We start from the raw sequence: 26,720 nt of genomic DNA on the forward strand, positions 1-26,720 counted from the left end.
TGATTCCTCACTTCGGATTGGCCCAGCTTTGGCTGTTGAGGCTATCTGGGGATCTCTGTATCTCCCTCTCTCCAATTCTGCCTTTCAAATAGTAAATAACTTTTTATAAAGTAGGATGTTGGGATACATCTTGGAAGTGAAAACATGTTGTTGGAAAAGCAATGAAACAGGAATGAAGTCCATACCTGATGTGCCACTCTTAGCTTCTTTGACCATTGCAACTAGGCAAGATGGTGTCCCTCCCCCGAGGGTGTCCCACACAACAAAGAGCTGCCCTGTTAAAAACGGCAGTGGCAGCAACGTTGTGTGGGAAAGGAAGGGCTACTTCCTCCAGAGTCCAGTGGGCAGAAGAGGCACAGATAAACCTCCCCTCCTCAAGCTGCTGAGGTCCTGCCCGTGGAAGGCTAATGCTGCATCAGTGAGACCCTATGTTTCAGAGAGGGGCTGGAGTGCTGGCTAAGAACCCCCAGAGTGTTAGCACAGGTGGGAGCGTTGCCCTGATGTCAGGGCCTGACAGCAGCAGCCCATCCAGGCAGGGACCCACATGCTCCTCCCCTACTCAGGCCAGCTCCTGGTGCCCAGCAGGCCTGCAGAGAAGCCCTTTGAAGGGCACTGCAGCAGGCCACTCCAGCAAGCCTGTCTGACCCATGGTATCTATACCATGTGACAGGTACACCCTCTTCCCCACCTTCCACCACCCCAGGAGTTTTCAGGAGTCTTGGCCTAGAGGAAATGCCTGTGAAAACTGGAACATTTTTTGAAGCTGTGTAATTTCCCCATAATTATTTTTGTGACCTCCTGTGCCAACAGCCATAAAAGCCTTAATACAAAAGGCTTGGTGGTTTTTTGTTTTTTGTTTTTTTTTAACAAACTGTGTTTGTTTTGTGGACAGTTAGGAAGGGAGTTTCTGGGGAGCCGGCCCCTTCCTGACCAAACAGAATCAATGTCTGTAGGAGCGGGGTTGGGGGAGTGGGCCTTGGGTGTGTTGCTGCTAGCCTGGGGCTGGGCTGGGCTCAGGCCGGAATCAACAGAGGCTTGCTGAGACAAAAACAGCCTGTACTTGCCATGCCAGATGCCGACACCGTGGCATACTGGTGCCATGAACACAGGGAGGACGCATCCGTGGCTGTGAGGCAGGGCAGGGGAACCAGGCTGCTGCTCAGAGAACAAACTAGAGTAGCCTCTCAGCAAGCAACGATCTGCGGGATGAGTCACTGAACAGACAACAGGCGACACTGACCATGTCTTACCCTGATGGGTCCCCGTGAGACAGGGTCAGGTCTGATACAGAAGGGGTTCTGCATAGTGCCCCAACCTAGAGCCTGCCACCCTCTTCCCCACCTTGGCATTTGGCCTTCTTTATGGGAAGAGATGGAGTGAGCTTGTGCTGAGAACCCACACTGCAGAAGCTATCGTGCAAGGTCCTGCCAAACGCACCACCACTCCATTGACCCCTACCTGGAACACTGAGTCTATCCCCACATGATCGTTCAGGAGAACAGCACAGGGGTGACAGCTTGCCCTCAACCCCAAGCCATCCATCTGGGCACAGGTCTTGAGCCCTGCTGCTTCTGCTCAAGGCATCTCATCCACTGTTCCAGCAGGCCCATTTCCGGGCTCCACTGCCCCAGCCTCCCTACCTGGCTCTGATATCTCAGGCAGCCCAGGGGGCACCCAGCTGACCAAAGGGAGGCGAAAGCCTACTCACCATGCGGATCTGGGCCTGCGCCTGCTGGAGCAGACTCTCCTGCTCGGACTGGGCAATGCTGACGAAGATGCCCACCTCAGGGTTGAACTGCAGGATGCTGTCTTGCAGGCGGGCAACGAAGTGCCCAAAGCTGCGGATACAGCAGACGCGCACCACTGCCTGTGGGAGACAGAAGGTGGCCTGGCTCAGCAGCGAACCCTGCACCCACCCTGCTTGCTGCCTTCCCTGTTGGACCAGCCACCTGGGCAACAGGGCTTTGTGGAAAGGCTGTGGTCTGTGGGAAACAGGGAGGCTGAGAGCCTCCTACTGGGCATCTGACTTGGGCTGTGAGCAGAAAGGGCCCTGGGCTGAAGGAGACCTGGGCGTGGAGGCCCTCTCTTCCCCGGTGGGAACTCCTGGCACAGGAGCACATCAACACTTTCCAATGTAGCCTTTCTATCAGTAAAACCCTTCTCCCCCTCAAGTAAAGATGGCTTCTGGACCCCAATCTACAAGAGACTGCAGCCCTGCTGGTCTAACTGGAAGTACTACAGCCAAAGGGAGGGGACTGGGCGGCTGACTGGCTTCTCTCTGCCGCTCCCAGAGGGCCCGTGGACCAGCAGCTCCCAGGGTTGCCACATGCAGGACAGAGTGGGAACCCCATCCCTCCCAATTCTGATTAAAGTGCAGACAAGAGAAGGCCGGGCCCAGTTAGAAAAGGAGTTGATGAAGATTCCAAACTCCTGAGCGCTGACCAGCTTTGTTCTGCACAGAAGTTAGAGAGGGAGAAGTGGCTGTTCTGTCTTATGGGAAGGGAAGAAGCAATGCACTTTCATGTGTACGAGCAGGCTGCTGTCCACGCCCCATCTCCCCGCTCCCAGCCAGCGCTGTGCATGACCCACAGGTTCCTCACCTCCTCCAAAACACTGAGAAGGGGCCGATCTGTGTCAAAATTAAAGCGTCGATGAGCAGCCCGCAGTGGAGGCAGGTTACGGAGTGCCATGTCTTCTGGGAGCAGCAGGCTAGAGGGGAGGTCAGGCAGCTCGCAAGCTTCCAGAAGTTCCTGGACCTCGGGACACAGACCCAGGCCTGGGCAGAAAGAGAACACATCAGTTGACCTGGCCCGTGAGAGCTCCTGGTTGAGAGGGTCACAGCTCTTCCCTTCTGGGAGTTCCCAGGTTGATGAGACAGACCATACTCCTGGTATACAAAGTGGGAGAGAGATGTTTTCTGTTTTTTCTTTGACGTTGATTCAAGATGCAGAAAGTGAAAGGGAAGATGGACTGAAAGTGCTCCCACTGCCAGAAGCAGCCAGGACTGAGCTGCAGTACACTAGGACAACAGGAGCTCAATCTGAGACCCCCATGTTGGGGAGCAAGGACTCAATGACCTGAGCCAGTACCTGCTGCCTCTCAGGGTCTACACCAGCTCAAAGCTAGACATGGGAGCTGAAGGCAGGCCCTCCACTATGGCATGTGGGCATCTTACCCACATGCAAGAGGATTGAGGAAGGGGGCGGACAGACACCCTAGAGCCTGCCAGGCACAGCCCTGGGAAGGAGAGCGAGCACACCAACGAGGTAACAGAGTAGGGAGGGCTCTGGCCAGGAAGGCTCCCTGACAGAAGGGGAAGTCACATTGGGAGGGGGTATCAGGGCTCTAGATGACCACGTGTCACTTTCTGGATCTCAGAAGGCAGGAGCAGGTGGAGTGTTCCACAGCAGGTGGCCAGGAGGGCAGGAAGCAGCCAAGGCCAGTGGGCACAGCAGCGCCTGGGTCTGGCTCCGACTCCTGGACCTACACTCCGGCCCACGCTACTGCCTTCCCTGGGGAACACACTCCCTGGCAGAGCAGGCCACCTGTCCACAGAGGGGCAGTGTTGGAGTGGAAACCCAAGAGGCCAGGAGCACACAAAGGCTGCTGTGTGCTACAGAGGCTGGGCAGTGAATCCCATTAACCTCCTTACCCTACAGAATGGGTTACCAGGAGGGGGAGGGGCTCGGTGGAGCCAGCAAGAGAGGGGAAGTCAGGGCAGTGCTGGGGGCCTACTCACCAGACTCCCGGAGTTCACCAGCAGCTGGCAGCAGGTTCAGCAGCACAGACAGGCGGTTCCAGAGACTCTGGGAGCTCTGAGAGGGGGGGAAGTGGAAAAGGGACCTGAGGTCAGGGCTGGAATGGGCAACAGCAGGGACACCAGCTGCGGGGGCCCAGGTGACATTCAGAGGCCTGCAAGGATCTGATGGAGAAGTTAATGAAAGACGTCAAGAAGTTCACTGAGGCCTGGGCAAGTGGGGGCCAGGACGTGTGAGGACTGCTCAGTGTCATGGAACCTGGTTCCAATTCTCAATTCACTGCTGCTAGGGGGAGCTACTGGGAGCATCTCTGAGGCCATCCATGGGCCTACACTGGACCTCTCGGACTGTGATCCAGCACCTGCACCTCTGCCACCTCTCCCTCATGACTAACAACTGAGTAAGTGCCACCACACACACCCAAGGGCGTGCCCGATGCTGAGCCATGCTCTCCTCTAGGGAAGGAGATCGTCGGCCATGGCAGGGCCAGGTGCTGCTGGGAGAGCATGGCTCAGTCAAAACCTCCAGGAACCAGAGGATGGAGGCTGAGAAGGAAGAGAAGGTGGCCACAGCCATGCCCAGCCTTCATGGCAGCCAGCCCCATACCACTCACCCCCTACCTGACTCTCCTGAGGCTGTCCCTGCCTCCCCTTCCTTGGACCCTCTATTTGGTAGCACTGACACCCTCCAAGGCTTTATACCCACAGGTAGGGAAAATACAAGCTGCTCTCGCTGCCCCAGCCAGAGGCTTTTTGATGGTCTCACCTTCCCCTGAAAAAGCATGAAGAGCCTGGCACAAACAGGTGCTGGAGTCAGTGATGCCCTCCCTCAACACCCTGAGACCTGCCCAGGGCCACACCTGAGCACACACAATGATGAGGTCGGGGTTGGTCCGCAGCCAGTCCAGGAAGACCTTGACAGCGGGAAGGAGGCCTTCGGCCATGAGCACCTGCAGTTTCTCCTGGACGCTGCGCTCATTCCTACAGGAGCGCCCACTGGATTCACTCCCCTCGGACTCGGAACCTTCCTCCAAGGCTGGGGAAGAGGAAAGGAGAAGAAAATTGGGACTCATAAGCAGCAAGCACTGGGCCAAAGCCTTGGCTGTCTGCAGGGAGTGTGCCTCACCATGCCTGGCTCTGTGGAGGGAATTCAGACGGGAGAGGTGGGGGAGTCCCCGGCAGACCCTGCTGACTTTGCCAAGTCCACTCCCGGGCTGCTCCCCACCTAGAGCCTGCTCTTTCTGACAGAATTCCTTCAGACTCTGGCTAACCTGTGGCGCTAGTCTACGGGCTTGACCCTCGACCCCCAGTTGGGAAGGGCCTGCTGTGTGCTGCAGGACATGCAAAGGACAGGGAAAAGCAGGAGACAGAGGTAGAAGAACGGCTCTCCACTCCCAGCTCTTCCAATTGGTGAGTTGGAACCCTGGGTAGGTTACTTCCCCTTTCTGAGTAACAGTTTTCTCATTTCTTCCAGTCGCTCAGCACATCTCCATCTGACCTACAGTGTCAGCCCTGGAGAAAGCAACAGGCACGGACAGACTTATCTTGTGCCTTCAATGGGCAGCTAGTCTAGCTAGGGAGATAGACAAGTCAACAAACCACCCACATGAGAAGGAGGCCAGGCAGGGGCTGTCCAGGAACTGCCATTGGAAGCAAAGGAATCCAGCCTTGTGACCATCTCAGACCATGCAACATCAAATTAAAACCTGGGGACCAGTAAGTTGGGTGACAGGCTTGGTGAGAATAAGGGAAGAAGAGTATGTTGCAGACACAGGGAATACATGAAGCAAAGCTAGGAGGCAGGAGATGGCACTGAGAACGGGGGCGATGACTCGTCAGCCACAAGACTATCCCAGCAAGTCAGGTAAGACAACACCCTCGCACTGCTCAGCCTGTGCTGGTGGAGCATGCTCAGCCAACGCCACTGCACCAGTTCTCCCTGTGCCCAGAAGGTCCCCAGTGCCCAGGAGAGGAGCCTCATCCACCTCCCCCTGCCCTGGTGGGGGCCAGTTTTTCTAGCAGAAGCCCTGGAGGGCCCAGGGATTGGCACTAAGAGAACATTATGGCAGCAGTCATGTGGGGATGGAAGTCCCAACCTCACATGGAGGTGTGGAATGGGAAAGAGTAAGACCAAGAAACAAGTGGGAAGCTGAGAATGAGGAAGTAAGCAACAGGGGACCTGGTGGGGAGGCAGCAGTGGGAAACCCCTGGGTTCCCCAACAGCCAGAGGGCCACAGTAAGGGTGGAGATGCAGAGCCACTCCCAGCCTCCAACAAGGGTGCCACAGAGAGGCCAATACCTGGCTCCACAGTCTTCTCCACATCACCGTTGATGCAAGGCCCACGGCTTGTCAAGGTGTGAGCTTCAGTGCTGGGCTGCAACAGCAGGTTGCTGAAGGTGGGGGCCAGGCGGAAGCTACGCTTGGTCTGGAACATCTGCGTAGACATGGCTTGTAGATTGCTGGCAAGGCTGGCCTCATTGGGGCCCAGTGGCCCATTGAGGGTCTCCGGAGCCTCTGACCTGGCCCGAGAGGGCTCCAGGGACGGGGACCGCACTCCCTCCTCGTCCTCCATGTCTTCCAGGTCTGATCGGGACTCCTGGCTATTCATCTCCGAATCTGTCTCAGCATCAAAAGCTGTGCCCCCACCATCAAGACTCTTATCTGAGCCACTGTCGGAACCCTCGCTGGCACGGGCCGAGTCATGACTTGAATCTGATTCAAAACCCTCACTCAGGTCACTGTCATCCCCCGCTTTGGGCGGGTGGCGGCGGCGGCGGAGGCAGGAGAGTCGGGAGAACTTGCGGCTCTTTCTGCCCTCATCCACTTGGGGGACTGAGGGAGTGGGCTCAGGATCTAGCTCCTCCTCTTTCTCGAGGGATTCCTTAGATTCTGGCTCATCTGTGAAGAGAAGGCCAGAGAAAGCCTGAAGCCTGAGAGCTGAACCATACCCTCCACCCTCACCTCCGCAGGCCAACTGGCCCACAGTTAGCGTCTCCCCCACTCTCCAACCTGGGCTGTCGTTCTGGAAAGCCGGGACGGGGTTCTCGCCCTCCTCGAGCTCCGCCTGCAGCCGGATGTTGACATGATTGACGAGGTGGGAGAATAGGGCCAAGGTGAAGGCAATGGCTGCACTGTACTGCTTAGACCCTGCAGCCGGGAAAGCCAGGCGTTAGGGTCAAGGGCTCTGACAAGGAACAGGTACCAAGGTTTGACCCATGTGACCTGCTCTCAAGTCTTCCAAGAAGCCAATTATCCCTCAGACCTTCTGCTAAGGTCATAGAGTTCACAGCCTCTGGGTCAGGTGACATACCACCTCCCTCAGGCTGCCTCATGCAATCATATGCTCTGCTCCTAGCTCTCCCTGCCCGGCTTGCAGGCTCCTATCCAAACCCCAAGCACAGTCCCAGCCAGTCTTTGCCCCTTCTTCCCTTCCTTCCCACCTTGTTCAACACACCTCTACCAGGAACCACCTAAGTACGCCCAACAGCAAAGTCTGAGTCCTGTGTGGATCACCAGCTCAGAGCCCTGACCCTTGACCGGGGAGGTGGGGTGGGGAGGCGGTTAAGGAGGAAGGGGAGGGAGCACGCTGTTGCCTTTGCTCATTCACCAGGAGCTCCTTTACAGCGGGGCCCTTGGCCTTCCTCCTGCAGCCAAGAAGTGACACAGGTCATGCCAAGGCTGAGGCTTCTTGGGGAGGAAAGTTTATGAATACAGAACCACAGAATGGGTTTGCAGGGGAAAGGATCCCAGGAAGCAGTGGGGGTGAGAAGCTGGACCTGGGCAAGGCTACCTGCTCTCTTCAAGCTGTGCACACCCATCAGGCAGATGATGACCATCTGAAAGATGAGCAGGTCTGGCAGGAAGGCATAACCACTCTCATATTCCTCCTCGTCCTCACTGGCCAGGCTGAGGTTGGGTGAGGAGGGCAGGTAGAAGAGACAGAGGTTGAAGTCTTCCAGGACCGACTGACAGAGTGAGGTTAGCTCTGAGTCCATGGAGCTGTGGAAGGGCAGGAGGAACCAGAAGGTCAATGGGGGGGGGGGCAAACAGTTCTTTGGAACACACCTCAAAAAGTGGTAGGGAGAAAGCCGTGCCAGGCTGGAGTCAACTCCTGGGAAGTGTTGTGGTCAAGTTTCCCCTTCGCTTATTGCTTCCCCAGCATCTAGTAAGCACCCACTTGGTGCTGCTAGAAGGAGGCTGATGGTCACAGAAGTCTAGGGAAAATAGTGAGGGAGGCCCAGAGAGGAGCAACTGGCTGGAGAAACGCCCACGAAGAATGGGATTCAGCAGGCTCTGCTTTCAAGGCTCCTCCACAGAGAAGCCCTCACAGCAGGCCATCATGTGGCCTGCCTCTTCTCTTCACCCTCACCCACTCACCTGCTCTTGGGCTGCAGCAGACTTTGAAGGTACATGAAGTTCACCAGCAGCCTCTTAATGTCTTTACATCTGAAATGAAAGGAACCCAAGGTAAACGAGGAGCAGTTCTAAGATGCCTGAGGCCCTGCAGCAGCAGCTGAGCAACCCCGTCCTCCTCTCCACAGGCCCCACGCACCGCTTCCTGCTGGGGGACAGCTTCCGGGTCTCACACTTCTTCAGCTGGTGGTACATCTTGGCAGCCTTGTCATAGAGCCGCTTGAGGTTCCCATAGGCCCCTTCAAAGGACACTTCTGACTGGATGCTGGAGGAGAGACGGCCGTGAGGTCCTGAAGCTCGCCAGGCCCCAGGCAGGACTTCAGGGACAATGGCACTGGCAGACAAGAGGCTGGCTCCTGTCTCATTGCCTTGGAAGCAGGTGATAGCCTCCAGTGCATGAAAGATCCCTCAATCTCATTCTATCACTCTGCCTTTCAAGTCAAAATTTTTTTTTAAAGATTTATTTTATTTTTATTGGAAAGGCGGATATACAGAGAGGAGAGACAGAGGAAGATCTTCCATCCGATGTTTCACTCCCCAAGTGACCGCAATGGCTGGTGCTGAGCCAATCAGAAGCCAGAAGCCTCTTCTGGGTCTCCCATGGGGGTGCAGGTTCCCAAAGTTTTGGGCCGTCCTCAACTGTTTTCCCATACCACAAGCAGTGGGGTTGGATGGGAAGCAGGGCCGCCGGGATTAGAACCGGCACCCATATGGGATCCCGGTGCATGCAAGGTGAGGACCTTAACCACTATGCCATCGCGCCGGGCCCTCAAGTCAATTTTTAAAATAAACAAAAACTGAACAGAAACCCACTGATAGTTACCGAGCATCCACTGTGGCAGGCAGTATACCCTGTCATGGCTCACACTTCTAGATCAGAAAGCACAGCCTGGGAGAGGCCGGCCAAGGGCACAAGGGCATAAGTTGTTACATGGCACTGCCAAGTCTTTGACCCAAGTCTGTCTCACCATAAAATCAACACCCTCACTAACTTTTTGAGAGTCAGAGAGACTTAAAACAAGTTCCTCTCTGCTGGTTGATTCACTCATCCACATGAAAGGCAGGAGTCAGGAACACAGTCCAGGTCTCCCGTAGGGGTGCAATCACTTGAGCCATCACTGCTGCCTCCTAGGTCTGCTTCAGCAAGAAACTAGAGGAAGCAGCAAACACTGAATACAGGCATGCCAGTGTGCAGGGCATCGGGTATCCTAACTACTGGACCAAAAAACTACTGCAAAGTGTTTTAATGCATAAAAGCAAGGTGCAAAAAAGAAAGGAAAAAAAACATACTGTGGTGAATTACAGAGAGGGAAAAATTCTTTAATACCTCTGTTCCCCTTAAATCTTGTGGAGAGCAAAGTTTATGCAAGAGCTTTCATCAACAGAATACTAGACTGCTGGGGCCCAACCCAAAGGTTTAAGAAATAAGAAAACTGGGGCTGGCACAATGGTCTAACAGTTTACTCCTCCACCTTTGAGCACTGGCATCCCATACAGGCAAGTTCTGGTTCTGGCTGCCACATTTCCCATCTAGCTCCCCACTTAGGGCCTAGGAAAGCAGGGCAGATAGCCAAGTCTTTGAGCCCCTGCACCCACGTGGCAGACCCGGAAGAAGATCCAGGCTCATGATTTTATAGATAGAGGACCTCCTTTTCTGTCCTTCTCTGTAAAGTGAATAATTAAAAAAATAATTTAAAAATAATTTTTTAAAAATGTGAATGAGTAAAAAAAAAATGTGAGTGAGTGAATACAGTGGTATATATACAGCAGACTAATACTTGTTTAACACAGGATAAATTTTCCTGGACCGGGCCTGGCGTGATAGTGTAGCGGTTAAAGTCCTCGCCTTGAACACACCAGGATCCCATATGGGTACCAGTTCTAATCCTGGCAGCTCCACTTCCAATCCAGCTCCCTGCTTGTGGCCTGGGAAAGCAGTCGAGGACGGCCCAAATCCTTGGGACCCTGCACCCGCGTGGGAAACCCGGAAGAGGTTCCTGGCTTCGGATTGGCTCAGCACCAGCCATTGTGGCCGCTTGGGGAGTGAATCATCGGGTGGAAGACTTCGTCTCTGTATATCTGCCTTTCCAATAAAAATAAAACTTAAAAAAAAAAAATCTCCTGGACCATGTAAAGAATCAATGCAAAGGGAAGTTTTCAAATAGAACGAGGTGTGTGATTCCTGTATGATTTGAAAACACTTCAGCATTCAACACTTATGCTCTGACAACCACCCTCCCTGTTCCTTGTATTTGAGCCCCAGCTTACCATGTCACCTCTCCTAGGAATATTTTGGCTCCCCCTAATTAAATCACAGCAGTAAGCTTCCTGGGTAGCTCCTCATAATCCAACCAGCCTCCTAGTTTCATCAACCTTATAGTGCAGTGGCCTAGTGGTTAAATTCTCACCCTGCATACACTGGGAGCCCATATGGGTACTGGTTCATATTCTGGCTGCTCCACTTCCCTTCCAGCGCCCTGCTTGTGACCAAGGAAAGCCTATGTGGGAAATATGGAAGAAACTCCTGGCTCCTGGCTTTGGATTGGTTCAGCTCTGGCTGCTGCAGCCACTTGGGGAGCGAACCAGTGGATGGGAGAACTTTCTCTCTGCATATCCTCCTCTCTTTAAATCTGACTTTCTTTTTTTTTTTTTTTTTTTTTTTTAAAGATTTATTTTATTTTTATTACAAAGTCAGATATACTGAGAGGAAGAGAGACAGAGAGGAAATGGAGCTGCCGGGATTAGAACCAGCGGCCATATGGGATCAAGGCGAGGACCTTAGCCATTAGGCCACACTGCCAAGCCCTAAATCTGACTTTCAAAAAAAAAAAAAAGTAACCTAATCGGGATTTATTAAAAATTTATTTATTTGAGGGGCCAGCACTGTAACAAAACACATAAAGTCACTACCTGTGACAGTGACAGCCCATATGGATATTGGCTCATGTCCCGGGTGCTCCATTTCCCATCCAGCTCTTTGCTAAAGGATCTGGAAAAAGCAGTGGAAGATGGTCCCTGCTGCTCACATGGGGGACCAGAAGTGCCTGGCTTCAGGCTGACCTGTCCCAGCAATCCAGGAAGTGAACTAGTAAACGAAAGATCTCTCTCTCTCTCCCTGTAAATCTTTAAAAAAAAATTAATCTTTTTTAAAAAGCAGAGTGAGAGAAAGGGAGAGGCGTATACAGAGATCTTCCATCTGCTGGTTCACTTCCCAAATGGTCCCAACAACCAGCTGAGTCAGGTCAAAGCCAGGAGCCAGAACTCTCTCTAGGTCTCTACGTGGGTGACAGGGACTAAAACACTTAAGCCATCACCTAGCACATCCATCTAGCACTCTTATGCACATTAGCAGACAGCCAGACTGGAAACTGAACAGCCAGGGCCCCAACGGGCACTTGGATGTGGGATGTAGGCATCACAGGAAGGTGGCTTGACCTGTTGTACCACAATGTATGCTCCAGACTGACCTGAAACATTTGTTTTTAATCTAAGAGGTGGGGATCAGACCCTGGAAAGCAATGAGCCACCTCACTGCTAAACTGGTCCTGCCAGGCAATGTCAGCACATTCTTTTTCATATAGTTTTAAAGATTTATTTATTTGAAAGGCAGAGTCATAGAAGACAGGAAGAGGAAGAGCAAGAGATTGTCCATTTGCTAATTCCCTACCTAGAGGACCACAACAGCCAGGCTGGGGAAGGTTGGGCCAGGAGCCTAGAACTCTCACTTCCCACATGGGCAGCAGAAGCCCAAGAACTCAGGCCACCTTTTACTGCTTTCCCCTGTTTTTTCACATGCAGCTGAATTCCAAAAAGAGCAGCCAGGACTCGTACAAGCAGCCAGTGCCTCATTCGTTTAACCCAGTGCATCATGATGCTGACCTGCAGCACATTAAGACAATTAAGTTTGGGGCAGGCATTTGGCCTGTCTACTTGGAAAACCTACATCCATATCCATGCGGCTGGGTTTGGGTCCCAGCTCAGCCTCCTGCTTGATGGAAACCCTGGGGAGGCAGCCAAGGATGCTTCAGCTGTTGGCTCCCTGCTATTCACATGGGAGACTGTATACAGTTCCTGGCTCTTGCCTGAGGTGTAGTCCAGCCTAGATGTTAAAAAACAGGGGCCATGGGCCCGGCGGCGTGGCCTAGCAGCTAAAGTCCTCGCCTTGAACGCCCCGGGATCCCACATGGGTGCCGATTCTGATCCTGGCAGCTCCATTTCCCATCCAGCTCCCTGCTTGTGGCCTGGGAAAGCAGTCGAGGATGGCTCAAAGATTTGGGAACCTGCACCCGTGTGGGAGACCCAGAAGAGGTTCCTGGTTCCTGGCTTCGGATTGGCCCAGCACCGGCCATTGCACTCACTTGGGGAGTGAATCATCGTACGAAGATCTCCCTCTCTGTCTCTCCTCCTCTCTGTATATCTGACTTTGTAATAAAATAAATAAATCTTTAAAAATAAATAAATAAATACATCTTTAAAAAAAAAACCAGGGGCCAGTGTTGTGGCCCAGTGAGCTAAGCAGCTTCCTATGACCCCCAGCTGCTTCACTTCCAATCCAGACTCCTGGTTATGCACCTGGGAAGGCAGTGAAGAACGACCCAAGTACTTGGGTCTCTGTCATCCACATGGAAGACTCAGATGGAGTTTCAGGCTCCTGGCTTTGACCTGACAGTAGCCATTTGGGGAGTGAATCAGCAGATACAGGAACTCTCCCCACCCCTCACCTCCCAACCCTGACAAACATTTTTAAGAACAACAAAAGAGGGCCCAGCGGCGTGGCCTAGCGGCTAAAGTCCTCGCCTTGAACGCCCCGGGATCCCATATGGGCGCCGGTTCTAATCCCGGCAGCTCCACTTCCCATCCAGCTCCCTGCTTGTGGCCTGGGAAAGCAGGAGAGGACGACCCAATGCACTGGGACCCTGCACCCGCGCGGGAGACCCGGAAGAGGTTCCTGGTTCCCGGCTTCGGATCGGCGCAGCACCGGCCCGTTGCGGCTCACTTGGGGAGTGAAATATTGGATAGAAGATCTTCCTCTCTGTCTCTCCTCCTCTCTGTATATCCAGCTTTCCAATAATAATAAAATCTTTAAAAAAAAAAAAAAGAACAACAAAAGATACTAAAGCACTAGAATTCTTGTCAGAGGCCATTTTGGTAACATTTTATCAATTATATCAAATTTATGTTCTTCTTCAGGAAGTTTGCAAAGCTGTATTCTGGCAGATAGCAGACAGCTGCTTTAGCTACCAGAGTGCTGACAGAGTCACATGGAAAGCAACAGGGTTAGGGGAGGGAATCCCTGAGCTGAGGAACCCCCTCTATCTTAATATTCTTTTACTTAGGACGGCAGGAAGCTGGGGGAAGGGAAGGCAGAAAACAAAGCAACAGGGACAGATACTCGAGGGCAGGATCAGAGAAAGCTTGCAAGCACTTACCAGCGCAGGTAACAGTACATGGCTTCTACGTTATAGTATTTGCTGCCTGCAAGCGTGCCCAGCTGGTTGAAGGGCATTCCTGGGGACAAACAGACACCTGCTGAGGACACCTGCTTTGGCCGAGGCTGCCCAGCCCAACTGACCTTACGCATCAGAGGACTTGTGAGAACAGCTTTGTCTCAGGCGAGCCACTTCACCTCTTACTCTTCTGGGCATCACCGACCTTTCCTCATGTCCTACCAGGCAGTTCCTGCCTGGTGTGCTAGGGCTCCCCACTCCAACACACACCACAGAGTCCTCTCCTCAAACCCAGCCTGCACTCCTGCCACAGTGTCACACCCCTTCTCCTACCAACACTCCAGCGTGGGGAGCTGAAGCAGTCTCTTCTTCCTAGAGACCTCGGGGCCAGGGAAGTCCATCTTCTCTCTTCCTTCTTTTCTGTCTCCCTCCCTCTTACTTTGAGACTTTGCCACCTCTCTTTCCCTCCCACCATCTCCTAAGCATGGGTTCCAAAGCGAGACCACACCACCCAGAAGGAAAGAGCTGGGGGAGGTAAGAGCCGCTTACCAGCTCAACAGCCTCATCTGCCTCTTGCAAAATGAGGCCCATCTGGGGGTCCACTTACCAATCTGGGGAGCCACTGACAGGGCTTGGTAGTAAAATCTCTCAGCTAGCCGTTCAGTGTCTACGCCAGCTAATTCATTCTGATATCGTGCTGTGGAAAAAGATAGGACGAAGGAAAATGTAATTACTTTGGGTTTCAGAGAACTCTTCCCAATCATTTGGGAATGCACTTGGAGCAGCTGTAACAAGATCCTAGGAGGAAGGCATCTGAACTCCCAGACAAGGTGCTGGCTCTGGTATAGTCCTAAACCTGCATGACTAGAAGCAAACTGTCCAATTCTGCCTTACTGGTAGATTTAAAACAAAAAGAGTACAAAGAATTTGTAAAATAAACAGGCTTGAGACCGGCGTTGTGACCCAGCAGATAAAGTTCTTGCTTACAGCCCCAGGTTCCCATATGAGCACTGGTTTGAGTCTCAGCTGCTCTATTTCATACTCAGCTCCTTAATGTGGCTGGGAAAACGGCAGAGGATGTCCCAAGTACTTAGGCCTCTGCAACCACAGGAGAGACCCAAAAGAAGCTCCTGGCTCCTGGCTTTGGACTGGCCCAGGTCCAGCCATTTCAGCCATTTTGAAGGGCTGAGGGTAAACCAAAGGATGGAAGATCTCTCGATCTTTCTCTGTAACTGCGCTTTCAAAAAAATAAATCTTAAAAACAAAAACAGGCTCCTCTTGACAACTTCTTCCCAATATGTAGGGCTACAGCACATCTACTTGCTGGCCAAGACTGTGCTATTAGCTCCTGTGATGCAATCACTTGATTCTAAAGATAAGACTTCATTAATGACGCATGGTCTCATAGGAATGCTGACTCTTGGCACACTCTGCCCATGAGGGTTTAGGAGTGGCTAGGGATGAGAGAGAAACTGCCTGAGGTCAACATAACGACGCCCAGCAGCGATATAGCAGCATCCTGAGGAGGAGCTGAGCAGGAACTGAGGAGGAGTCGAGGAGCAGCTGGCTGTCCAAACCAGAGCCTCAGGGTCACAGAGCAAGAGGGCACTTCTTAACCCTTAGTGACATCCACCAGCAGGTGAACCCTCCCTCGGCTCTATCCAATTCCTGGCCTGCTGAAGTGCCAGTTCTTCCAGGAGGGAGTCCATAAAACCCAAAAAAAAACATCCAAGAAGAAACATACTTTAGATGTTCCTAACCCAGGACTGAAACAAACTTACCACCCTGACTTTGTCAAAGCTCAGACATTTTCCTCTCCACCCCCCACATTCACAGATCCTCTCTGCTTCACAGAAATCCACTAGCAGCCCACAGGCCAAAGTTCCTGGGAACCAAACCACTCCTACTCTGCAGTCATGTCAAGGACAGGGCCAGCGACTGAAGCAGCCTGCTGTGTAACCCAGAACAGAGACACACAAGTGCAGGCTCTTACACAGATCCCCCAGGTAAACCAGACATCGGTGGCATGCCATCTGGGCCCAATCCATCTCCTTCCCTGAGGCAGACACCGGCTTCTTGCATCCTGCAAGGGAAAGAGATGAGTTGTGAGCCACTTCTCACTTCTCTACCTGAGGGCAACACCTCTTCTAGGGACGGGAAGAAGGCGCTCGAGACTCCAGAACCAGCCTTGGAGCACTGTGGCCCGGCACACAGAAAGCATCTGTCCAGGGACTAGGGAGACACGGATGCTCACTGAGGGATTCACCGCAGGGACAGGCAGGAACTGCCAGAAGGCGACTAAGGCCCTCCATCCAGAACTGCACCCTGTGGAAGACCACCCGAAAGGCCAACACAGGACTTCCAGAAAGCAGGAAGCTGGGAGGCTCCAGTATCAGCAAGACTGAGGACTTGGGGAGGAGCTGCCTATGCTCAAAGGTAGAAGAGTTTGGGTTTAGATGGAAAACCAAGCTGCCCAAGAATGGAAGGTGAATGAAGCCAAGTCAACTGCTCCTAGCCTCAGGCTAGAGGAGGTGCACATGACCCAAGAAGAAGTGTTGATGTTGACCAGTCTGAGAGATCAAGGAATTCTGCTTGGCCTAGGAACCCATAATTGTCAAAGCTGAAGAGGCCTGGGCTGGCACTTCTCCCCTCGCCCATCCAGCCCACTAACTTCAGCTCAGAGAGCTCTAACCCTTTGGGAGGTAGCTTCCCTACTGGCCAGGTACTGCTCTGAGCCTTCTATGGCATCCACTTAACTCATCCATATAGCAACTCCAGACAGAAGCTATTCTTAATATTCCTCTCAGGGCTGAGGGACTCAAAAGTCACATAGCTGGTAAATGGCACAGCCAGGATTCAACAGAGACCATCCTCTAATCGCTTCCTTTCTTGGCCTCTCTAATTCAGGTGCAATTCCTAGTCCGCAAAACCTTTTCCAGTATTTTCTGTAGTCACCTGTGGCTGGGGAACAGAGAAAACTGATAAAGATGGGCCTGGTGCGATAGCGTAGCCGCTAAAGTCCTCGCCTTGAACGCACTGGGATCCCATGTGGGCGCCGGTTCTAATCCCGGCAGCTCCACTTCCCATCCAGCTCCCTGCTTGTGGCCTGGGAAAGCAGCCGATGACAGCCCAAAAGCCTTGGGACCCTGCACCCGCGTGGGAGATACAGAAGAGGCTCCTGGCTTCAGATTGGCTCAGCTCCAGCTATTGAGGCCATTTGGGGAGTGAACTATCGGATGGAAGATCTTCCTCTCTGTCTCTCCTCCTCTCTGTATATCTGACTTTCCAATAAAAATAAATAAATCTTAGAAAAAAAAAAGAAAACTGATAAACAATATAAAGTGATGTGAGGAATCAATCCTGTGAAAGAACCTTGGAGGCCCAGCAGCGTGGCTTAGTGGCTAATAAAGTCCTCGCCTTGAACGCCCCGGGATCCCATATGGGCGCCGGTTCTAATCCTGGCAGCTCCATTTCCCATCCAGCTCCCTGCTTGTGGCCTGGGAAAGCAGTCGAGGACGGCCCAAAGTCTTGGGACCCTGCACCGTGTGGGAGACCTGGAAGAGCTCCTGGGTCCTGGCTTTGGATTGGCACAGCACCAGCCGTTGCGCTCACTTGGGGAGTGAACCATTGGATGGAAGATCTTCCTCTCTGTCTCTCCTCCTCTCTGTATATCCGACTTCGTAATGGAAATAAAAATTAAAAAAAAAAAAAAAAAAAAGAACCTGGGGACCTATGGATCCCTCTGGCCATCTGAAAAAGCTACTGGACACCATCTCAGAACACTTTTGTCTTTGTTTTTTGATTGTCTGAATGACAGAGAGATCAACAGAGATCTTCTATGTGCAAGTTCACTCCCCTGATGGCCTCAAAGACCCAGGCCAGGCCAAGGTGAAGCCAGAAACCTAAAGTCTACCCAGGTCTCCTATATGGGTGGCAGGGGCCAAGGCAAATTAGCAGGGAGCAGCCAGGACTTGGCTGGTGCTCTGATATGGATGCTGGCACCACAGGTGGTGCCTTAACCCTCTGCAAAGTGCCAGCCTTGTTTTATTTGCATAGGATCCTTTCAAGGGCTTAAACCACAGAGGCTCTGAGATCAGAAAGAGCTGCCACATGGTGGCAGGGACAATGTGTCATCCCCTAACACAGGGTCTTGTCCTGGTGAGGACTGGGGGTGTGGCCACAGAGGACAAGGCGTGTTGGAAGGAGTTCCAAAGGGCAACTGAACTGAAAACAACCAAGCAGAAAAAATCATGCCCCATTCCCTTCCTCCTCAAGCTGCACCTGCGGGGCCCAGCGGAGTGGCCTAGCAGCTAAAGTCCTCGCCTTGAAAGCCCCGGGATCCCACATGGGCGCCGGTTCTAATCCCGGCAGCTCCACTTCCCATCCAGCTCCCTGCTTGTGGCCTGGGAAAGCAGTCGAGGACGGCCCAGTGCTTTGGGTTCCTGCACCCGCGCGGGAGACCCGGAAGAGGTTCCTGGTTCCCAGCCTCGGATCGGCGCGCACCGGCCCGTTGCGGCTCACTTGGGGAGTGAATCATCGGACGGAAGATCTTCCTCTCTGTCTCTCCTCCTCTCTGTATATCTGACTTTGTAGTAAAAATAAAATCTTTAAAAAAAAAAAAAAAAGCTGCACCTGCTGGCACCTTAGTCAGCTGGAAGGGATTATAACTACCTTGAAAGACTGTCTATAGTTCTCTCAATGTTTCTGAAAGGATTTGAATACTTCAATTGTCAATCACTAGGAAACAACTTGTCAAGTCCATAGACTGACAAACAGGTCCCTACCCTTCCTTCAGGTCAGCTGACAAAATCCCTGAGGGGTAGGAGGTGGAGGGTTCAGGTGTGAGCACCTCAAAGCCTCCAGGCAGGCAGGGTTCACTGACCTATGAGGGGGTCGGTGACGTGGGTCCAGTCAATGCAGCATTGCAGTTCGAGCTGGTAGTGGGACTGGATATACAGAAGGAGATGCTGGTAGAAGCCAATACCAGCCACCAGGTGGGTCCTGTAGGCACATTCCAAAGTGCTCCGGCTGTGGATGTGCTGGAGGTGGGGAGAGGGAAAGGCCTGGTTAAGCAAGAAGTCCACAGTACCATGCCCCTCTGCCAACCTGGCCATCATACTGAGAAAGTCCACTTGTCCCATGGGCTCTGGGATGCATTCTCCATCTCCCCTTACCTTTACAGCAATTTCTGGTCTCCCAAGCTGGGACCAGGCCTCCTCCTCCAATCTGAATCATGCCCCATTCCCTGCCTCCTTTCTGTTGCCTATTTGCCACACCCTCTGCCTCCAACCACACTCTGCACCTAGTCCCCTAGCTCTCTTCTCCCTTGGTGAGAGAAGCCTGAAGAACCTACTTCCCAAATTCTAGGACCAAGGAGCTGGTCTTACCTTTTTGTTAGTCTTGATAAGCTGGATAACTTCATAGTACACCTTTCTCCACAGAAGCTCCTCAGCCTTCCTCCCATAGTCCACTGGGTGCAGGAACATAAGCTTGACGCAGAGCTCACGCAGCCTGGGAAGACATGAAGAAGCATAAGACTGCCCATTCCTTGGTGGAGACACGAGAACTGAGGACAAGGAGACACACACCCACATCCTCACCAACGAATCTCTATGTGTCCCACGAGACATCCGGGGCCAATGTAACTTAGAACAACAGCTGTCTAAGAAGACAGTGGGAGCCCCAAAAGGTAGAAGTAGAAAGTAGTGGGGCCGGTGCTGTAGCATAGTAAGATAACCCTCCACCTGTGGTGCTGGAAATCCACATGGATGCCAGTTTAAGTTCTGCCTACTCCACTTCTAACCCAACTACCTGCTTACAGCCTGGGAAAGCACAGGAGCAAAGCCCAAAGACTTCGACCCTGTATCCACTGGGGGATGCAGAAAAAGTTCCTGGCTTCAGATCAACTCAGTTCCTGCTGATGCGTCTACTTGCGGAGTGAGCCAGTAGGTGAAAAATCTCTATCTCCTCTGTAACCCTGCCTTTCAAATAAAAATAAATCCTTAAAAAAAGAAGTAAACAGTAAAAATTTTAACTGGGGTGTTATTGTGGCATAGAGGATAAAGCCACCACCCGCATCACCAGCATCCTATACAGACATCGATTTAAGTCCTAGCTGCTTCACCTCTGATCCAGCTCCCTATTAAAGACTTGGAAAAGCAGCAGAGGATGGCCCAACTATCTGGGCCCCTGCCACCCACTCAGGGCTTCAAACTGGCTCAGCTTTAACTGGTGCAGACATCTGGGGAATGAACCAGCGGATTAAAGATCTCTCTTTCTTCCCTTGTCTATAACTTTTACACTAAATAATTTTTTAAAGGAATTATAATAATCAGGCCAGGTGTGGTAGCCTATCAGTTAAAGTCCTCGCCCTGCACACACTGGGATCTCATATGGGTGCTGATTCTAATCCCGGCGGCCCAGCTTCCCCTCCAGTGGCCTGGGAAAGCAGTCAAGGATGGCCCAAAGCCTTGGGACCCTGCAACTGGTGGGAGACCCAGAAGAGATCCAAGGCTCGAGGCTCCAGATTGGCTCAGCTCCAGCCGTCACAGCCACCTGGGGAATAAATCAACAGACGGAAGATCTTCCTCTCCATCTCTCCTCTCTGTATATCTGACTTTCCAATAAAAATAAAATAAATCTTTAAAAAAAAATAATCTATAGTCAAAAAATACAGGGCTTAAAAACAGAATCACAATAATCCTCATCCTCATTTTTCCTCTACACCCTTTGCTTTCTTTCTTTGTTTTTTAAGATTGAAAAAAAAAAATCAAGAAGCAGAGGGAGAGAAGATTCCTAGCTATTGTTCACTCCCTAAACACCCACAACTGCCTGGACTGGGCCAGGTTGAAATTGGGAGCCAAGGACTCAATTCGGGCATCTCAGGTGGCTGCCAGGGACCCAAACGCCTAAGCTAGCACCACCACCTGATAGGGGTCACACCAGCAGGAAGCTGGAGCCAGAAACCAAACCCAGGCTTTCTCTTGGGACTCAGACACCAAGTACAGCCCTAATCACTAGACCCCCTTCCCTCACTCAGAGGAGTAGCCAACTCCTCTGCCTTGAATGCCATCCTGCCAGCACCAGTCCATCAAATGTAGATGCTGCCTAAGGGAGGAGGGATTCTCCCCCCACTTTCTCACCCACTGAGATAGGTGCTTCTAGGCAGCAGCGTGCACCCACAACAGGGAATATAGGAATGCCCCATGGTTCGCCATTCCCAGCTTACTTGTTCCTCAGGCTAATGTTCTCGGGTTTGAACACTTCTTGATAAGCGGTTTTGTTGCAAAGGATGAGATCAAGTCGATGCACAGCCTCCACCACAGCCCTGCGGGGAAACACAGGTAAAGAGCCCCTGAGCCATGGGCACGATCCACCTGGAAGACTGGGACATGGCCGTGACGCAACTGCTGCTAAGCAGTACCGAGACAAGGAGACAAGTGCAGGCAGAGCTATGTACAAAAATACGAAACCATCCTCAATCCTGACACAGCAATACCCCTGGCCAGGGCACCTTGGACCATGACAGACACATTTCTGCTGGCAATTTTTAATGGGGACTGCTAGACAGTACACAACATCCAGGTAAGCCCATCACAACAACTTACCCTACAACAGTTCATCACGTCACAAAAAACAAACAGGCAAGCTCTCCCAATGCAAAGTGCACGGGCTGTGATGACAGGTCAAACAATCTAGGGTCTGAGGCCTGCCTAGGGCTTTTGTACTGTCTTTGTGGCTTGGGGCAAGCAGCCTGAACTTTGAAAACTTCAGTTCTCATATTGTTAAAGAGGGAGCTTACAGCAGCAGCCACTTCAGAGCACTGCTGTGAGGGTGAAGGGAAAGAACCGAAGGACGAGCTGGGAGTACGTACATCACGTGGGAATAAATGAATGAGCAGTATGATGTGAGGGGCTTGATATGCAACATACAGGAAAGGCATTCCTATTCGACTGTGGAATTATGGGGTATGGGAAAGCAAGGCGGCTGCTGAGCTATTCAGCTGCAAATGTTCCTGGATTCTGCGTGAGGAACTGTGTCTTCAGTAGGCAAGGAATCAGTGGTTCAAACCGGGGTTCAAATCAAAACTCTGGGGGCCTGGCACAGTAGCCTAGTAGCTGAAGTTGTTGCCTTGTGTACATCAAGATGCCATATGAGCACTGGTTCTAATCCTGGCAGCTCCACTCCCCATCCAGCTCCCTGCTTGTGGCCTGGGAAAGCAGTCGAGGACGGCCCAAAGATTTGCAACCCTGCACCCATGTGGGAGACCCGGAAGAGGTTCCAGGTTCCCGGCCTCGGACTGGCGCAGCACTGGCCGCTGAGGTCACTTGGGGAATGAATCAGTGGACAGAAGATCTTCCTCTGTCTCTCCTCCTCTCTGTATATTTGATTTTCCGACAAAATAAATCTTTAAAAAAAAAAAATCCTAGCCCTGCTTCTCATCAGCTTTGTGCCTCTAGGCAAAATATCTCACTTCCTTAAGTCTTAGTTTACCCAACTATAAAACAGGAATCCTACCACAGCTTGCCTTGAAAGGATTGCATTACCCAGTCCACATGGGACTCACCAGTGTCTTCCATGGACTGAACAGGAGACCTAGGCCCAGAGAGCCACAGAAACTGTACCCTGGAGTGTGCCTCTCTGGAAGGGCAAAACCCAGAGGGTGCCAGGCAGGAGAACCAGGCACGGCTGGCGACACCAATGTGACCAAATAACAGGGAGCAGAGGGACAAGTCCCAGGACAAACCAGGATGTACTCCTGGGAAAGTGGCATGCAAAGCAGGCTGGTATCCAGTGGTGGTGGCAGCTCAGAGGGTAAGCCCAGCACGGAAAGCTGCCCTGAGCAGGGCAGGTGACTGCAGCAGCCTCCCTTCACTCAGCACTTCCAACACCACAGTAACAAGCGCCGAGTTGCTTCCAGCCAGCCTGGCCCTTGAAGCCAAGACAGCAGCGTGGTCTACTCCGTGCCAGCTGAGCCTTCAGGGCAGGGTTTTTACTTCAGGGCCAGACAGCTCTAGTGGGGAGCATGCATGCTTTTATGGACAACCCAAAAAAGGCTAATATCCAAAAAAAGTGAATAACCACCACTCCAGGAAGTTCCAACCACAAATGCTCTGAGCGGAGCACAGTCAGCACTCTTCCCATTCTCTATCATCCTGAGCTCTCCTCGGCTGAACTGATCTCCCTTAAAATTAAAAACTTGCCTTGGCTCTCCTTCCTTACTGTAACCCCATGCCCAGCACAAAGTTAAAATAAAAATGTTTCTGCAAAGAGATAACTGGGTCACTGACCTCATTAATTGGTGTCTGTGTCCCTCCAGCATATCCCACCTATAAACTGCTAGGTGTGGGACCCGTCCAAGCTGACTGAAGCTTAGGGTCACAAGCCTGGCCAACACAGAGCAATCAGACCTTCCCTCCCCCCCCCACCTCCGCCTGCAGTTTCTCCCACCAATCTCCACTGCTAGCATAAATAATAAAAACAGACACTAGCTCAAATTTCCACCTTGCTCAGAGTCAACAACACACAATCCCAGGTAGAACCCCTCTCCCCTCATGCATGCATGCATGCAAACCACGCATGCACTACACTGTGAGGAGCTGGTTCTGGAAAAAGCTAGATTTGAGAATTCAAGGATGACCAGAGCCAACCCCCAGAGAGTTGGAGACAAATAAGGAATGCTGCAGACACTGCCCACGCTCTGTCTGCCAGGGCCCATGGGCCCCTCCCAGAGCTCCTCATGAGCTCAAGGCCGGTGGGGACAGCCCACAGTGGGAGCCCAGGGGTTGCCTGGTTGGATCATGCTTCTATTTTTGGAGGAGCCCATGCTCCCCTCTGCCTGCCCGCTTGCAAAGCCAGAGCAGGCAGTGTGCCTCTTCAAGGAGAAAAAGTCAACCCTATCTGGATTGCTCTCAGGAACAGCCCCCAGCTGGGCTGTCCCAGGGTGGTCTTCTCATGCAAACACCCTGCTCTACAGAGCCTAAGCCTCAAAACCAACTCAATTCACTATCTATGTTTCATCTGCTTTGGATCTTGTTCTGGTGCCCACGACCCAGATGACCTATGCACAATCTCCTCCTCCTCCCCCACTGGGTGGGAAGAGCTTTTGAATGGCCTGTTTCCCAAACAGAGGGCTGCGGAGTGTGGGTGGCACCGTGGGAATCAGAAGCCAGGAATGGAGGAGGCTGCCTGCTGAGAGATTGTAGGCTAGCCCAGGCACCCGGAGGAGGAAAAAAAAAAGAGTTCTCACGTCCTTAGGACACTAAGGTCCCAAGTCCTTCACGGTCCACACGTTTCTCATTCACACAGATTCCCTTTATTACAGCCACAGGGGACTTCAGGGAGGCTCTCACCCAGACCTCTCCTTTTAAGGACAAGGAAACTCAGGTTCAAGGTCATACCGCGACAGAGTGGAAAGCTAGGACCCGAACCTCGCTTTCGGGGCTTCAGTTCCAGCACATTTCCCTGGACAGCCTACAGAATCCCAAGCACCATTCCCGTCTGGTTTTTTTTTTTTTTTTTTTTTTTTTTTTCTCTCTATCCCGGACCCTCACCTACCCAGCACCCGCAGCCCCTAATTCGGCAAGGCTTCCTGCCGCCCCACACTCCGTGCGCGGGGCGTGCTCCACGTGCTTCCCACCCACCCAATTCCGCCTTTCGCTTCCACCCCGGGGTGACGGCCCCGCCCCCACCTGCTCCCTCCAAAATTGGCCCAGTCCGCCCGCGCTGCACCCCAAGTCGGAACCTCGGCCCCGCCCGCCCGGACGCCCCGCCCCGTTCCATCCCCCCACGTCCCTCTGGGGCTGCACTCACGCCCCGGCCCCTCTCACCGGTAAAGCCGCTTCGTGTGGAGGACCTTTGCTTCGGGCTCGCTGCTCTCCCCCGTGGGGGGGCCTTGGCTCATGGTGCCCGGGTCCGGGGATGGCTCCCGGTCACAAGCCCCCACCACCCACCACTACCGCCACCACCTCCGTCTCCGGCCGTAGCCGCAGCCGCCACCGCCGCCGCCGGCCCTGCTCGGCCGCCATCGCTGTGAGGCGGATGCCCGCGACAGCTCCTCCTCCACCTGCCAAGTCTCGCGAGAGCAGCCGTCCTGTGGCGGGCCAGTCGCCTGCTGCTCTCAAATCTCGCGAAACTCGTTTTCCCTCCCGGGAAGTAGCCCGAACTAACTGAGCAGCATGACCTCTTTCCGGTTTCTGCAAGTCCCTGCGAAAAAACTTTATTAACACAGCTACAGGAGAACAGACCGGAGCAAAGGAGGTGACTGGAGCCGCTCTAGGTCGCGGCGAGAGGGCTCCCCGCAGGAGCATGATTCACGATGTTCATCTGGGCCGTCATTCTGCCCCTTTGCGGCTTCACGCACACCCACTCCTCTTTGGGCCAAGCCGCTTTCATATGACTCAGTTTCTCCCTTTATTCCAGAACTTAAACGAAAAGAAGTGTATGCAAAAGTTTCCTTGCATATGGCCGAGCCTCAGCTTGGAGTCAGGCCCTGGAAAACACGATTCAGCTCTCCTTGCCAAAAAATATCCGGCTTCCATGTCCACCCATCTTGCCCCAGCCCGTCAAGCAGTTGTTGGACACCTGCTGTCTTCCAGCTAATGCGTTGAGTTCTGGGGACAAAGAAAGGCAATTTAGGACCAGGCGCAGTGACCTTGTGGCTAAACCCTCGCCTTGAACGCACTGGGATCCCCTATCGGTGCAGGTTGTAATCCTAGCAGCTCCACTTCCCATCCAGCTCCCTGCTTGTGGCCTGGGAAAGCAGTGGAGGACGACCCTAAGCCTTGGGACCCTGCACCCGCGTGGGAGACCCGGAAGAAGCTCCTGGCTCCTGGCACCGGATCAGTGCAGCACCAGAGGTTGCGGTCACTTGGGGAGTGAACCATCAGACGAAGATCTTCCTCTCTGTTTCTCCTCCTCTGTGTATATCTGACTTTGCAATAAAAATAATCTTTAAAAAAGGAAAAAAGAAAGGCAATTTTAAACCCTGTTGCTGCCACCTGGAAAACTCAGATGATTTTAGGGACACGCTTTTGTCACACAACAGCCCCAAAATTGGTTGGAGAAATTGCTATAGAAGCCTCAAATCGGGATCTACTTTACGCAACACGCAGCAGTGTTTCTGGCTTCTGCAAGTCCTGATGCTGGCGTGGGTAAAGACCCTAGGTATTTACCACAAAGTGTAGAGCAAAGAGCTGGGCAACTGTCACCTCATTCCAGGATTATGGGTAAAGAGATTATGGGTAAAGAGTCTCCTTGATGAAGTGGGGGGTACAGAAGGAGGTGTTTGGCTTGTGAGCAAGTTCCTGGTTGATGCCCAGCACTCATGGCTGTCTTGATTGGTTCGCAATGCCATCTTCTTTTGGGAACTTTGATGATGATAATGTGACTACTCAGGAGGTAGGTAGTTCTGGCTGGAAGCCTGGGGTTCCTGAGCAAAGCTCCCAGCAAGACAACACACCAAGATGTTATCCACTGGGGAGATCAGTGACCGCTTGAGTCCTGAGCCCTCACACCCCAGAGGGGCCACTGCACTGCTCTCTCAACTCGGTGAGCTGATTTTCTTAAGAAGTTGCTTGGCAATCATCAAAGCAGGGCAAGGCAAACTTCAGATAGGGGAGAGCCTGGAAGATCACCATGGCCTGGGACCTGATGCATGCAGCCCCTGCAGTGGAAGCACCAAATAGGGGCCCTAACAATGAACAGCTGGGCCCTGTACAATGGCTCAGGGGCTAAATCCTCACCTTGTGATTGGTGCCACAATCCCATATGGGTGCTAGTTCATGTCCTGGTTGTTATACTTCTCTTCCAGTTCCCTGCTTGTGGCCTGGAAAAGCAGTTGAGGATGTTCTAAGGCTTTGGGACCCTGCACCTGTGTGGGAGACCCAGAAGAAGTTCCTGACTCCTGGCTTCAGATTGGCACAACTCTGGTTGTTGCAGTCACTTGGGGAGCGAATCAGTGGATGGTTCTTTCTCATTCTCTGTCTCTCTTTCTCTCTGTAGCTCTGCCTTCCAATAAAAATAAGTATATAAATAAATAAAGGAAAAAGAAGCCACTCTGTCCCCTTTCTGTACCCTGAGCCTTGCACTACAAAAATCATGT

General features: G+C 52.5%; 1 protein-coding gene across 1 annotated transcript in view; it reads right to left on the bottom strand.

Moving 5' to 3' along the window:
• SMG5 (SMG5 nonsense mediated mRNA decay factor) overlaps positions 1–24,690 on the bottom strand; it is a 28,731-nt gene extending 4,041 nt beyond the window's left edge. The window contains exons 1-16 of the mRNA XM_004589033.2: positions 24,448–24,690; positions 20,847–20,945; positions 19,006–19,129; positions 18,501–18,657; positions 15,612–15,701; positions 14,226–14,315; positions 13,601–13,679; positions 8,311–8,436; positions 8,136–8,204; positions 7,549–7,757; positions 6,768–6,905; positions 6,057–6,656; positions 4,618–4,793; positions 3,740–3,815; positions 2,601–2,776; positions 1,709–1,867 (exon numbers count right to left, since the gene is read on the bottom strand). Coding sequence (XP_004589090.2) covers positions 1,709–1,867; positions 2,601–2,776; positions 3,740–3,815; positions 4,618–4,793; positions 6,057–6,656; positions 6,768–6,905; positions 7,549–7,757; positions 8,136–8,204; positions 8,311–8,436; positions 13,601–13,679; positions 14,226–14,315; positions 15,612–15,701; positions 18,501–18,657; positions 19,006–19,129; positions 20,847–20,945; positions 24,448–24,521 — 2,442 coding nt within the window. The 5' untranslated portion in view covers positions 24,522–24,690. The remainder of the gene's footprint in view (positions 1–1,708; positions 1,868–2,600; positions 2,777–3,739; positions 3,816–4,617; positions 4,794–6,056; positions 6,657–6,767; positions 6,906–7,548; positions 7,758–8,135; positions 8,205–8,310; positions 8,437–13,600; positions 13,680–14,225; positions 14,316–15,611; positions 15,702–18,500; positions 18,658–19,005; positions 19,130–20,846; positions 20,946–24,447) is intronic.
• Positions 24,691–26,720: the final 2,030 nt, after the last annotated feature.

The sequence above is a fragment of the Ochotona princeps genome, chromosome 2 (assembly GCF_030435755.1).
Source record: "Ochotona princeps isolate mOchPri1 chromosome 2, mOchPri1.hap1, whole genome shotgun sequence".
In the NCBI taxonomy this organism is placed as follows: domain Eukaryota; kingdom Metazoa; phylum Chordata; class Mammalia; order Lagomorpha; family Ochotonidae; genus Ochotona; species Ochotona princeps.